A 15,084-nucleotide genomic window follows, 5' to 3' on the forward strand; every position below is an offset into this window, starting at 1 on the left:
TGACTGCTGTCTGCACTTCTTTTGCTGAGTAATTAATTCCCTTTGACTAGTAATGAGAGTTTCATCAAAGCGTTCACTGACATTTTCTTATTGGGTACGTCGTTCTTGTTAGCTGTCTCTCTCTTGCTCCCTCCCAGTCTCTGTCTCCCCTATTTATTTCTCTCAGGTTTGCACCCCCTTCTCTTTCACTGCCTTCCATCTTCCATGTCCCTCAAAAGCGCTTAGCGAGACCACCTGGGGATGGAGACAGACAGTTTCAGATTTAGTTGCATCTCAGTTGCCACAGGCAGGCGGCCTCAACTATGATAGGTTTCTGCCTCTCTTTCGCTCTCTCTCTCTCTCTCTCTCTCTCTCTCGGTCTTCCGAGGACAACTCAAAGACTAACTAGACTTTGAATCATCCCTTTGTTTCACTGTCTGTCTGGTCTTGTTCAACAAACAAGATTCTTGTCATAAATTTGACCACCATTTTGAGAGAAATACTGCATGTAACCAACAAAAGGTGGATATCAGTCATAGTTAAAGGGATAGTTCAGCCCAAAATGCAAATGGTTCTCACCCTCATGTTGTTCCAAACCTATATGAGTTTCTTTCTTCTGTTGAACACGAAAGAAGATATTTTGAAGAATGTTGGTAATCAAACAGTTGATGGTAGCTATTGAGGTATTGACTTGAAACAATATGAGGGTTAGTAAATGATGACAGATTTTTCATTTATAAGTGATCTCTAACACAGAATTTCGAATAGCAATTCTAAGAATGTTTTTGAAATATACATGAGACTATTTTTTGTCTGCAAATTGCAGATCAAGTCAAAAACAGTTACTACATTGGTCTGGATGGCTCCTTGCGTCTGGTATTGGCCAACGGCATGGAAGTGTCTCTCCACACGGAGCCTCACCTGCTGTCAGGAACAGTCAACCCAACCATAAGTAAGAGAAATGTCACTCTGCCCATCGACAATGGACTCAACCTAGTGGAATGGAGACAACGCAAAGAACAGGCACGAGGACAGGTCACAGTATACGGACGCAGACTCAGGGTAAGAAAGTCACAAAATTTCTTTCGACATTTAATTCTGCTGTATTTGACAATTTTGTATTTTTACTTGTACATGAATTTCAGGGTCTAATTATTTTGAAATTGCTGGCAGTTCTGTGCTGTTACTGGGAAAGATTGTAAAAGCAAACACAATAGGCACAAATATACATTATTTTTCAAGACCACATAGCCATTTTAGCAATATGGAAGCTTGTTTCCACCACTGAATAAAAAATAAAAAAGGTAATTGCGACTTTTTATCTCACAATTCTGACTTTTTTTCTCATAATTGAGAGTTCATGTCATATAATTCTGACTTTATAACTTTCAATTGTGAGTTTATATCATGCAATTCTGACTATAACTTTCAATTGCGAATTTTTCTCACAATTCTGAGTTATAAATCGCAATTGCGAATCCGATTCTGAGAAAAAAAAAAGTCAGAATTGTGAGATAAAAAGCTTCCATATAGCACAGATATTACTGGAGAGTATGTGGAAGTTATGTTGAAACATTAATAAATAAATAAAAAATATGAGAACTGTGAAACCCACCAAAGAAATTAAATCATTAGAAATTAATTTGAAAGATGCTTTTATCTCAAACAATTTACAAAAAAATCTAATCTTATAAGTTGTATTTCTAATTATCTTGAAGAGACGTGATATAATGTGACATTGAACATTACAGACATTGAGTTGGATGAAATTTAGAAAGAATTTGATAGTAAACAACACCTAACAGAATTTAAAAAATAAATAAATAAATGAAAATCCCTGCGAAATTGAAATTAAAATCGAAATCGAAATTTAAATTGTCAATGTACTGCAAAAGTATGGCTGTAGTTTTTCATGACTGACATTAAAAATGTTATACTTTATGCATTGTTTTGTATTATTAATTTAGGGTTTAATGTAATAAATATCAGTCACAATATTATTACATTTATCGTTTTACATACTATTAGTTTTGTTGCAATACGTATTATCTTAAAACTAAGAGGAATTATTCCTTATTCCTATTGCCTAATCTTTACATTTTCATAATGCATTTGTACAGTATTTTATTTTTATTTATGTAATGTGGAATTGCTCGTGGTGTTTTGCAACATTTACTGTACAACCTACCAGTGATCAGAACCTCACATAGGCAGGTAACTGTGCTCAGGCCCCAGCATTACCTCAACATTGTCATCTGCTCATCCTGAGTTAATTTTACGCAGGCACAGTTCCATACCTCGCAGTCACACTTCTACACAGCAGCTCATCTGAGCATCAAGGCCCCTGTACTTGGAGTAATTGCTTCTTGATTATAATCTCTATTGCCTCTTCTCATCAGTCTCAGAGTCACACGCGCTGCGCCTGTCCTTTAGACTGATCACTCTTATTACGGCTATCCTGTAGGGTCAGGCCAGGCCATACTGGTCAAATATCTGCTTCCCAAGGTCAGCGTGTGCATGTAAGCATGTGTGTCTGTGTCTCAGTGGACTATTCATCATTCGGCAGCAGTGTTTCTCTGACCCTGAGGGCAGGGTTGACTCTCTCGTGATCAAAGCCCTGACTGCATCTGATATCTTTATAATTATTGTGCTACTAGTAATGGGACCACCTCACAGCTTTTGCAAGATGATATATGTGCCTTTTATATACAGTAAAGACATTTAGGGCCAGATTTACTAAACAGGGCAAATAAAGCCCAAAGTATAGTTCACTTTTTACGCATACACGAGGGTCAGAAGAGAAAAGTATGCGCATACTGTATGCGATCCACCAGATTTTTTTGTAACCGAGCGTACTTGTATGCACAGGTCGCTTATGCGCATTTAATTGTTTTGTTGTTGCAGTAATTTGCTTATCCACAAGGTGGCAACCGTGCCCTGGGGGTGTCGATTTATAGGGTAGTCAAAGAAAAACTGCATTAACAGAAAAGACCGGAACACATGCAAGCTACAGCGACAATGGAGGCCTAACGTTACATAGATGAGAGATTGTGCGAAGAGGTTAGAAAGTCTAGCATGAAAGAATACAAAGATGTTTACACAGGTTGTAACTCGTGGCAAGACATTGCTCAGAAATGTGTCGAAGCCTGTGTATGCGTACAAGTCAAATGAAGTATACTTTCCAAGGCTGTGCATTCGACTCTAGCGTACAATAGCATACGCGTAAAAAAAAAAAAAAAAAAGTATACCCAGGGCTTTAGCGTGAGGGCGCAATTCCAAAAAAACGCAGATGGGAGTGGAAAGTTCAGCACGTGATATACTGACAATGCGTAAATTAAAAATACAGATACAGCCAGATAATGTCCATAATGACAAACAGTGCTGCCAACTGCTTTCAACTGAAAGTAGCTAAAACTGGTAGCTAAATGTCACTAGATGACATCATAATGGCAAATTCATTGATCTATATAAATATTAATATAGATCAGTGGGCAAAATAAGAATGTAGAATAGGTTTGTCCAAGAAGTTGCTAGATTTGTCCCTAAACTTTTGAAAAAAGTTTTAAAATGGGTGATGAAGTCACTAAATCTAGTGACAAAATCACTAAATTGGCAACACTGTCATCACTGCCAACGCCTTCTAACAAGAGCAGCGCAAATTAGCGTCTGGTTTAAGATATGTTTTTTTTTTTTCGTTAAATAATGGTGCAAATACCAGTAAATTGACTAGCGCAAACCTTAGTAAATCACCTTGCATGATTCATTTAAATACTCTCCTCCCATAAATTTTGTGTCTAAAAGGAAAACTCCTATAAATGCATATGCAATAAGGTCAGCTGCATAAATAACTGTGTTCAGCACTAATTTTTCACTGCATGTCTTTAGTAATTCCTGACAGTAGTTTTTTAACACCAAAAGAGTTGCGCTTTGCGCTGGTGCAAGCTGTTAGTAAATCTGGCCCTTATAATGTTGCAAAAGATGTATATTTCAAATAAGTTCTGTTCTTTTAAACTTTCTATTCATCAAATAATCCTTAAAAATGCATAACGGTTTTCACAAAAATATGAAGCTGCACAACTCAGAAATGTTTCTTGAGCAGCAAATCAGCATATTAGAATGATTTCTGAAGGATCATGGGACACTGAAGACTGGAGTAATGTTGCTGAAAATTCAGCTTTGGTCACATGAATAAATTCGATTTTAAAATATATTCAAATAGAAAGCAGTTATTTTAATTTGTATAAAATTAAACCATGGAATCTAATTTATAGCTTCAACTCAAGGACTTGTTTGTGTACTACTGAAATCATTGAGCGACCTTGAGACATGTCATGTCAACCGATATTTCGTGGGTGGATGAGTGGGTAGCTTGTCAAATTGTGTCAAAAAGTGTATGTGTGTGTGAAGAGGTGAGGCTGTTTGGCTGGGGGGATGTTTGTCAAGCTGACATGAAGCAAAGAGAATTAAGGGCAGAACAGAAAGAGATTCAAATGGAAATGGAGTTTTTAGGTAACTTATATTACAATGATTCCAATCATATATCAATGACTTTTTTCCATGTGTGCATTCATATACTTTCCCACAGTTCAATTAATAAGAAAGATCCAATGATATTGTGATGCACAACGTCCATTGAATAGTTAAATTTGTATCGTAAAGCATTTTGAATAATGATGCACAGTAGTTGGCGATACCCAATCCTAATGGAAATGTGGGTCACTAGCAGCCCAGAGTATTGGTCTGGTCACATGTCCATCACAGTGACTACTGCACACTATCAGGAACAGCTGCCAGGCCACCAAAATTATCCTTGTCTCCCTAGCAACCACATCTCCTGACAACAACAGAGCTTTGGAAATATAGTAGTGTAAATTGTCCCCTCACAGCGAGTTCAAATCCAAAAACCCACTGAAGGCTTGAACGCAAGGCTTCGACTGACAGTTCTCTAAATGTTTGCTTTACATTATTAGAGCGGTGTCCTATACTGCCTCCAAACAAACAAAACGAACACGTGGGCAAGCGTGTTTACTGGAGGAAGCGACAAATCGCACTGAGCAAACAAGATTACAGTTCTTACCACAGCAGCGGACGGGGGAAAAATTAGAAATGAATGGCAAAGCGGCAAGCAAATATTGGATTTGAGGAACAAAAACTTGAATACATTTTTAATCACAGTGGAGAAGAAAATCAAATGCTGTTTTGACAGATTTGTTTACTTTTTGAATATGGAATGGAAATTTCAATTATTGATGGTGATTTATGAAAACAAACGTTACTTACAAGTTGTTTATTCATTGGCAAAAGTGCATTAGTGACAGTCCTAAGATATTATCGTAATTAGACTGGTTATGAAAAAAGTGTTGTCTTTTGTTCCTAGTTTTAATCATTGTTTGTTTGACAAACAGGAGTCGGGTAATCTCAAAGTAGTTGTATTTTGATCAGGAGAGCATGCAAATTTTATTCGGCTGTCAAAGAAACATGGCAAGTGTCTGTCTAACATTCCCCATTCCAGTGTGTGAAATATGCAATAACTTTTAGGGAGTTCAACCCTTTATTTTTTTAATGGAATATTTAAATGTAGTTCTCAGAGTGCAACCAGCAAAACATTAAGAATAATAGACTTAATCACCCAAAACTGATAATTCCATATGATTTGTACTCTATATTTCAAGATTTCTGAAGCCATACAATAGCTTTGTGTGAAGATGAGATCAAAGATGCAAGTTTTTATCTTGCAAAAATCTTGCTTTGAAAATGTTTCATAACTCATGGCCACCATTATTTGTATTTATTTTGATCAGAAATAAAGTAATATATTTTAAAATGTAATTTATTCCTGTGATGCAAAGCTGAATTTTCAGCATCATTACTCCAGTCTTCAGCAATCAACTTGCTATTTTGATTTCTGTTTGTAAGCATCAAAATAAGTGCCAGATGAAAATATTTGTAAATGCTGCTGGAATGTGCTTTATGAAACATGAAGCATTAGTATGGTTTAGTGTAAGTACACCTCACTTTTTGTCTTGATGTCCTTTATGGGGGGAACTTAGACGGTCCTTCAAACCCCACTATTTTTCCCACCCTGCCCTAATCAGATCCCCTTCCTCCCATCATATCTGCTTTCCCAACGCTGAGCCCGTTTAAAGGAATGTCCAATTTAAGACATTCCCCTTGAGTGAGTTTTCATTCTCCAGAGGCCCAGGATCTCACTGCCAAAAGAGCTTTTTTTTCCAGCCCGTTGGGCCTCTGTTCAACCAGAGCCTGGCATGAGCATCCAGCCTTCCCTTTCAATCTCTCTTCATTTTTTTTTTCGTCAAGCTTGTCGCTTCAGTCATTCTACTCTGGACAAATCAGCCCTTGACACAAGTTCTCTCATCCTTAGAGCCATAAAAGCCTGGCTTTTTGATGCCTTGGAACATCTAGTAAATAATACTTAAGTGAATTGTCTAACCAACCAGAATAGCAGAAATAATAACTGTTTTCAAACAGTTTTTCAAACATTGTTCCTGTGTGTGTGTATATATATACCTAATAGACAATATTATTCATTTTCTAGAGATATACTAGTTGAGATGTGAGTATTTTCAGGAAAAATTCTCAATCTCTGCATCGCCATATCAAAGTAAGAGTGAGAAAAATGGGGGCCGTGTTCATATCATTGGGAGGGTGAAGCTTAAAGGAATGGGGAGGGGAAAATATATGCCCTTTATTCTGTCAACCTCTTTGTTCTGTCACCCCCACCGGGAATTCTCCTATTCATGAGCTGCTTGCTTTTAATGTAAAATAATCCTCTCAATTAGGTATTAGTGACATTAATTGGCCCCAGTGTAATTGTCCCTTCACAGATGAGAGCTCCCAGCATGCCCAAGAGGAGCAGAGAGAGAGAGAGCTTGCTTGTTGCTCTTCCCCCCGTCCACCATACCACTGGACCAAAGCCAACAACAACTCACAAAATCACTTTAAGACTCTGTTAAGCTTTGCCAGCACTGAGCCAAGCCGGCAGCATACCTGATGAGAAAAACCGAAATCAGTCAAGGAGACATTACATAGAGAAGAGATATGGGGAAATGAGTGTTTGATTATAATGCATTTTAAAGTCTGTTTGGCCCAAACTTCCAGATGGTTATTTAGTCAATACTCATTCAACCCTTTAGCCATAATACCACAAAGTAGTGTGCTTGGAGAAAAAACAGCTGGAACAAATACAGACTCTAAATCTGCCTTAAAAGAACCTTTTAAGGCACATTTAGAGTTTGCTTTCATTCCAGGCTTCAAATCATGCTGTGCTGCAACTAATAAGTATGTTTATTACAAATTTATGACAATTTTATTATGCTTCCACTACTAAAGAGAGTAGTACTTTTTTACTTCTGCATTATAATTTTGCAGATTTTCTCCAGTCCCCAAAATACTATCCACCAATATCTAAATTCATATAACAGAAATAAAGGTTCCAATTCATTGTACCAAGAGTTGAAGGTATTGAGGTCTTTAAATCCTTGATCTCCCCCCTGCATTGACCTGTGTGTGCCTTTGGGATTACCAGCCATGTAGGACTACTTCTCAGCTCTGATCTCAGCATGTGCCAGGGTCAGAGGGCTAGGCGCATTCGAACTGAGCCAAAAACTCAGTATGACATGTCATTTAAACAGTGTAGTGGGCTTTGAACTTCATAATGCAGCTCAAAAGTGTCAATTGTTTTCCTAATCCTGCAAATACAATGGAAGTTATCTACCCCTCAAAAATTCCATCCATAAAGGCATGGCACATGGTTATACCGAACGCTTCTCTCATTCATTGTGTTTTAACATGAAGCAAACAAAGAAATCGATTAATAAAAAAGCTTGTGTCCTCTAGAGGTATGCAGATGGAAGTAAAAAAATCATTAGAGTAAAATCTAATGAGAGTTTCAGAGAAGACACTGCATCCTACCAAGTCTACAATTCTGAGGCCTAATCTTCCTGTTTTTTTTTTTTTTTTTTTCATAGGTTCATAACAGGAACTTGTTATCCATGGATTTTGACCGTGTAACCAGGACCGAGAAAGTCTATGATGACCACAGGAAGTTCACCTTAAGGATCCACTATGACCATGCTGGAAGACCTACATTGTGGGCTCCAAGTAGTCGGCTAAACGGTGTCAATGTTACCTACTCACCTGGCGGCCACATCGCCGGCATCCAGAGGGGCACTATGTCTGTCCGAATGGAATATGACCAAAATGGGAGAATCTCCTCAAAGATATTTGCAGATGGAAAGTCATGGAGCTACACATACCTTGAAAAAGTAAACATCTTTATCTAGAAAATGATCAGGTTTAAAAATAATTGCTAGTTCCCTTTTGTTCTGTAAACTTCTCTTTGTTGAACCCTGTTAATTTGTTATATTAATAAGCTTTAACCTTGCATGCTTCAGCAATGATCCCTGTCTAATGTGCAGCTTGTGTTATGCATTGTTGCCGCACGCAGCTTGACAACTAAATCGTTCCTAAAATATCACTGTGAAAAAAAGTTAAATGTCAGTATCTTGATAATTAGAACCAATATCTGAGACATACAAGACCTTACAGAGTGTAATTTGAAAGTGCTAGCTGTTTAGTACATAGAAATGCTGACATCCCAGTACATGGGTTTAAAAGTATTGATTATAAGCCCTAAACTCACTCTATTTAATGTTTCTTGCCATTCTAAAATGACCATTTGCTGCTTAGATCAATAGCCTCAAAGTAAAAAAAAAAGAAGAAGAGCTGCTTCCTGTTGAAATATAAACTCTAGTATATCTTCCCACTGACCTCCATATAAGGAGACATTATTAAAAATGGTGTATCAGAAGGGATGGGGGGGGGTATGATGACTTAATCCTCATTAAATGAGATTTTGCCCTTCTTAATTTTTCAGTCAGTGTTGTAGAGCAGCATATTTGTAATTTTTATGCACCCTGAAGTGATTCTGTGACACCCTACAGTTTGTTGTGCAGTTAGTCATGTGGTGCAATGTGACTCCTGGGTACTTAGTGACCTTCAGTTTCACTGGGTGGAGAATTTCACATTTAACTGTTTGAAGTGCTCTCAGAATGTGTTGGGAATTACTATGCTTCATTAAATCAGCTTACTGACCATCTCTTTGTCATTTTCCTTTGGCAGTCTATGGTCCTGCTGCTATACAGCCAGCGGCAATACATCTTCGAGTTTGACAAGAACGACCGCCTCTCTTCAGTAACCATGCCCAATGTGGCCAGACAGACTTTGGAGACCACCCGCTCCATTGGCTATTACAGAAACACATACAAACCACCTGAGGGCAATGCCACAGTTTTGCAAGATTACAGCGAAGACGGACTGCTTCTGCAAACCATCCACCAAGGAACGGGGCGTAGAGTCATCTATAAGTATGGGAAACTCTCCCGTCTGTTAGAAATCCTTTACGATACGACACGGATTGCCTTTTCTTACGATGAATCTGCAGGCATGCTGAAAACCGTGGGGCTTCAAAGCGATGGCTTTGCGTGTACCATACGCTACAGGCAGATTGGACCGCTCATCGACAGACAGATCTTTCGTTTCAGTGAGGAGGGCATGGTGAACGCCCGGTTCGACTACAACTACGACAACAGCTTCCGGGTCACGAGTATGCAAGCAGTCATCAATGAAACACCCTTGCCCATTGACCTCTATCGCTACGATGATGTCTCAGGCAAAACGGAGCAGTTTGGCAAGTTTGGAGTCATCTACTATGATATTAACCAGATCATCACCACATCTGTCATGACCCACACCAAACACTTTGATGCCTATGGACGAGTTAAAGAGGTGCAGTATGAGATTTTCCGTTCACTGATGTATTGGATGATGGTACAGTACGACAACATGGGGCGAGTGGTGGCGAAGGAGCTTAAAGTCGGGCCCTATGCAAATACCACCCGTTATGCCTACGAGTACGATGCTGATGGCCAACTCCAGGTGGTGTCCATCAACGACAAGCCTCTCTGGCGTTACAGCTATGATCTGAATGGAAATTTGCACCTCCTTAGTCCCGGTAATAGTGCCAGGCTTACACCGCTACGCTACGACATTCGGGACCGCATTACTCGACTAGGTGACGTTCAGTACCGGCTGGACGAGGATGGATTCCTCAGGCAGAGAGGCAATGATTTCTTTGAGTATAGCTCTGCTGGGTTGCTTGTTAAAGCCTACAACAAAGTTAACGGATGGACCATCAAGTACCGCTATGATGGCTTGGGCAGGAGAGTGTCCAGTCGAAGTAGCCAAGGCCACCATCTGCAATTCTTCTACGCAGACTTGTCCAGTCCCACCAGAGTTACGCACATGTACAATCACTCAAGCTCCGAGATCACCTCGCTCTACTATGACCTTCAGGGCCACCTCTTTGCCATGGAGTTGAGCAGTGGGGATGAGTTCTACGTGGCCTGCGACAACATTGGTACACCGTTGGCTGTATTCAGTGGTGCCGGTCTCATGATCAAACAAATCTTGCACACAGCTTTTGGGGAGGTGTATTTGGACTCCAACCCAAGTTTCCAGCTAGTAATAGGCTATCAGGGTGGCCTTTATGAGCCCCTTACAAAGCTTGTCCACATGGGCCGCAGAGATTACGATGTCCTTGCAGGCAGATGGACCATTCCTGATATTGATGTTTGGAAGCGGCTCAACAGCAACAGCATTGTGCCCTTCAACCTCTACATGTTTAAGAACAACAACCCCCTGAGCAACACCCAAGAAACCAAGTGCTATATGACAGGTAAACACATCATTTTTTTATAAATGTTTTGTTGAAACACACGTTATTTAATGCATCCGTCCATCCAAACCACTTGTCCTATTTAGGGTGTCAGGGATGTTGGAGCCTATCCCAGCATCTCGGGCTGAAGGCTGGGAGGATTATTTAATAGCCTGTAAATAACTTCACTGTTACATTTTACCTTCAACAATTTAAAACACCATAAGCACATGGTGCCAAGAATCCTCCTTGCACTAGAGTGATTATTTTTCAGGCTCTCGTCCCAGCCCCAGCTTGGGGTGTTCTTGCCTCCACAAACACTGCTAGTGAGCAATGACAGCACAACAAAGTCCCCTTTGTTCTTCATTCAGGTTGTTCCTCTGAAATATCCCATCAGTCTTTGCTTCCTCAGCCTGTGCGGGAGGTAAATAGTGGTGAATGCTCCCCAGTGTTAGACAAATAACACAAAGGAGTCCAAGGAACTAGAAGCTAGGGGCTGATTCGCTTTTCTCTCCACTTGAAAGCGAAATCGCAGCCTTACTCAAAGAAAACAAAATATTGTAGTCACATTTGTAGTCTATAACAGTGAATGCATGCTGGTTTTTGACTGAAATCAAAGCCTTGGTTCATGGCCTTGCTACCAAAGGAAATGAATACTACACAAATGGTGATATCAGTTGTTTATGTTAGACTAGCCGTGTTGTAGTGTGTATTTCCTTTGCTTATCCTGTTGAAAAGATTTGTGGCAAGATGAGCCCTTGTTCTCTGAAAATTCTAATGCAAACAACCCTGCCCCTAAGCCAAACCTTGGATTCGACAAAAGTGAACCTCATGAGAGTTTCCCAGAACAATGTTTACCTTTCATACAGTACATCACCAATAAAAAAAATAATAAAAAAACACAATACCTGTACTTGCTTATGTTGTATATTGTATACATTCCCTAAAATGCAACACTGGTGTGCATCATGCGATTATTGTTGTGAAACTCTGGTTTATTAGCTTTTAGCTATTAGCAAATAGCGTGTATATACTGGTAGAAACGACCAGACCAGCACTAACCAGCATACTCTAAACAAGCTTGTACTAGTTTTGCTGGCCTTTGCAGCAGGGTATAGCAGCTGTTTGCTAATATTATGGTGGACTAGCCGTATTTCAAGCTCAGATAAGCACTTTGCTTCTAGGTTGTACCCTATGTCATTAAAGTTAGCTTTGAAGAAGGAAATGTAAAGATTCTGCTGGATATTACATGTACTTGAGTGGGCCGTCAGCCTTTTATGAATGATGGCATTGACATTTTCATTCCTCTCTGAAGTACAGGAGGTCCTTTCATTGTCCTTAATCACATTCATATTTAAAACAACTCTGTCAAGTGACACAGCCTTAAAAAAGGGAGCAGTAGTCAGTGTGCACTTCATTGCTACAGTAATGTTTCTTCTCTCCATGACTAATGTGTTTGATGCAGCAGAGAAAAAAAATACTAAAAAGGCTATTTGATTTTGGTAAGGTTGATACTCCCTGTATATTGTGATAGCATCTGCTATTCATGCCAGTGTTTATAAAGATTATAGAAAAGGTGACACATTTGGTCACAGCATGAAATATGTATGATTATCAAGTGCACCAGCAGATCTAAAACATTGAGTTTCTTACATGCTGGAAGAAATTTTATCAGAGAGATTTGCCACTTCCTGTGGAGGATTAATCATATTTAGTCCAGTCTCTAAAACGAGTGTTGCCTGTAATGACTGCGGGAGCTTATTTCAAAAAGGAGCTCACTTGGCATGTGTCCTGATTTGCAATGAATCATGCTTTTGAAATGTAATTCACCCAAATAGAGTAAATTGTTATACAGGCATTGTCAGCGAATGCTGCAGGTTCCTTTTGCTCTGTTGTAAGTGTACTTCATTGCAGTATTTCTCTTCCAACAGATGTTAACAGCTGGCTAGTGACGTTTGGTTTCCAGCTATACAACGTCATCCCTGGCTACCACAAACCTGTCACGGACGCCATGGAGCCTTCTTACGAGCTCATTCACACTCAGATAAAGACTCAAGAGTGGGATAGCACCAAGGTAATTCATCCAACAAATTTCTCTGTTTGTTCGCCCACCTCTTTGAAAACACACCTGGCCTTTGACTTTAACTTTAGACTTTATTTGCAGTAACTTGACCTTTTAGTTTGCCACCTCCAAGAGGAGTCCACAGCAATCCACCCAGATGCTTGCACGAAAGAGCGTGACCTCTGCTCTGGCTCCTCGAGCCGAGGGAAAGGGGTCAAGCTAAAGAGCCCTTGTAATTGGACGGCCATTAGGGAAATTCACTCCAAATTTCCTCCTGCAGCAGCCATTGATTTCATCTCAGTCTTTCACACTCTTTCGCTCTCTAAAAGATGTTGTCTCCCTCTTTTTCCTATCTTTATGCTTCTTTGTCTCGGTGCTCCCTGTTTTTCTCAGTCTCAGATATGCACTGATTATCGAGCTTCCTTTAAGCCATCTGAATAATTAAGAAGCTAGTTGGACATGGTGGCGGTTCTTTTGGCTGTTGTTAAGGACAACTTACCTTTTTAGCTCTCTTCTTCTGAAAGAATAACGGGTATATAGGCCTGGGCAGAATTAGTTGACACATCAAATACTTTTGGGAAGTTGACATATCCTTTGGTGTGTGACATGTTATACATCTAAAATTATGTTAAACTTCATTTTGCTAATTATTTTATATTATATTATATTACGTTATATATTATTTCCAAACCTCTTGTTACACGAGATATACAATATATAATTCATATAAATTCTAACCTAAATTTTTGATGTTTTATAAAAAATAAAAATGGAATCACGCATTTCTGACTTTGTTTCTCCCTTCGCAAAGACCCACCCCCCTTAGTTACTGTCGCTTTGTCCGACAAGCCATGGCGCTATCATGCCACACGCAGTGAAAAATACATCGTGGAGCAAAGAGGACACTGACAACACATCGACAGACAAGACAGAGCAGGTTACTTATGATATTGAACAGCTTTCAAATTATGTAACTTTTTAAGAAATTCGAACAATAAAAAATGTTTTGTGGCTCTTTAATGTGTCTTGACAGATTGCTAGTGCCTCAGCTCAAATGGCTCGTAAACCAATCATCGCTTCCTACTAGTTAATGTATAACATCAAATAAACTTGAATGAACATAAGAAGGAATGTTGTTTCAAACGTGGAAAGACATAAATACACACCATTTTTCTTGTTCAAGTCCACTGAGGTTAATCTTCTAACTCCGGATTCTGCATTATGACTGGTTAGATCGCTTGTCAATCAAACTCCCGGCGAAGGGTCAATTACTTTTGAAGGTTCAAAAGTCAGAATTGCAACAGATAAACTTGCAATTGCAATTATGAGTTTATATTATGCAATTTGTGCAAAAAGTCAGAATTGTGAGATAAAAAGTTTTATTCTATGGCAGAAACAAGCTTTCATATATATCTCAACAATAAATCTCAAAAAAAGTTACAAATAAAAATTTTGAAATTAGCAAATGACTCTATTAAATAGCGTAGTTATTTAATGTATAGAAATATAAACACATTTAATGAATATCCACAAAAAAATATAATGAAATTATATATTGTGGTATATTGCATTTTCAAGTCACTCATACCATGATATAAAGTTTGTCATACCTCCCACACCATATTTGATGTCTAAAAGCAACTGAAACTACTTGAATTTTTTTTTTTTAAACTGATAGGTATGTATGGTAAGTCCAGTCCCCTTGTTGATAAGGGCTTCCATTCCATGCGTCAAACAGTATAAGCAGACAACCTCAAGCTATCAAGCTCTATAATAAACAAGCATTTGAAGCTGAGCGACTTGGGTGTGCCTTAGACCTGAGATATGAGATTTTAAATGTAATGTGATGGAGCTATTTGAAGCCATCAGCCTGGCAGGTTTCATGACTTTCACACATTCAAGGAGAACTGAAGTATTCAAAAAAAGAACTTTCAAGTTTTAGACAACCCAGATTTTGTTTTTATTTAGTTGAGTTGTGAGGGAGTTGTGTTCGGTTTTCATGGCCATGCAGACTCAACTCCCAACAGAGCGTCTCTTTTTCTCTTTCTCTAATGAATTCTCTTTTGGGAACCAACCGTTATAATTTAATCAAAAGCACAGGCTTCTCTTGTAGTGTGCTCTTGCATACAAAGCTGTTTAAATTGTCAGGACATGTTTTTAAAAAGTCTCCACCAATATAGCACAAAAATATTAAGGCTCAGTTACCATTAGTAACTAGCCATTGGATCCAACCATCAACTCCAGTGTTTGGCGATCAAAAACAAGGCTGCGGAAAAAGTAAACTTTACTAGTGTGACCACTTCCCAAA

General features: G+C 38.9%; 1 protein-coding gene across 4 annotated transcripts in view; it reads left to right on the forward strand.

The window, feature by feature from the left end:
• tenm4 (teneurin transmembrane protein 4) overlaps positions 1–15,084 on the forward strand; it is a 183,067-nt gene that overhangs the window by 161,440 nt on the left and 6,543 nt on the right. For all 4 annotated transcript variants that reach the window (XM_067364762.1, XM_067364761.1, XM_067364764.1 and 1 more), the window contains 4 exons: positions 806–1,041; positions 7,968–8,264; positions 9,121–10,735; positions 12,646–12,788. In XM_067364762.1, coding sequence (XP_067220863.1) covers positions 806–1,041; positions 7,968–8,264; positions 9,121–10,735; positions 12,646–12,788 — 2,291 coding nt within the window. The remainder of the gene's footprint in view (positions 1–805; positions 1,042–7,967; positions 8,265–9,120; positions 10,736–12,645; positions 12,789–15,084) is intronic.

Source organism: Chanodichthys erythropterus, chromosome 17, assembly GCF_024489055.1.
Source record: "Chanodichthys erythropterus isolate Z2021 chromosome 17, ASM2448905v1, whole genome shotgun sequence".
In the NCBI taxonomy this organism is placed as follows: Eukaryota; Metazoa; Chordata; class Actinopteri; order Cypriniformes; family Xenocyprididae; genus Chanodichthys; species Chanodichthys erythropterus.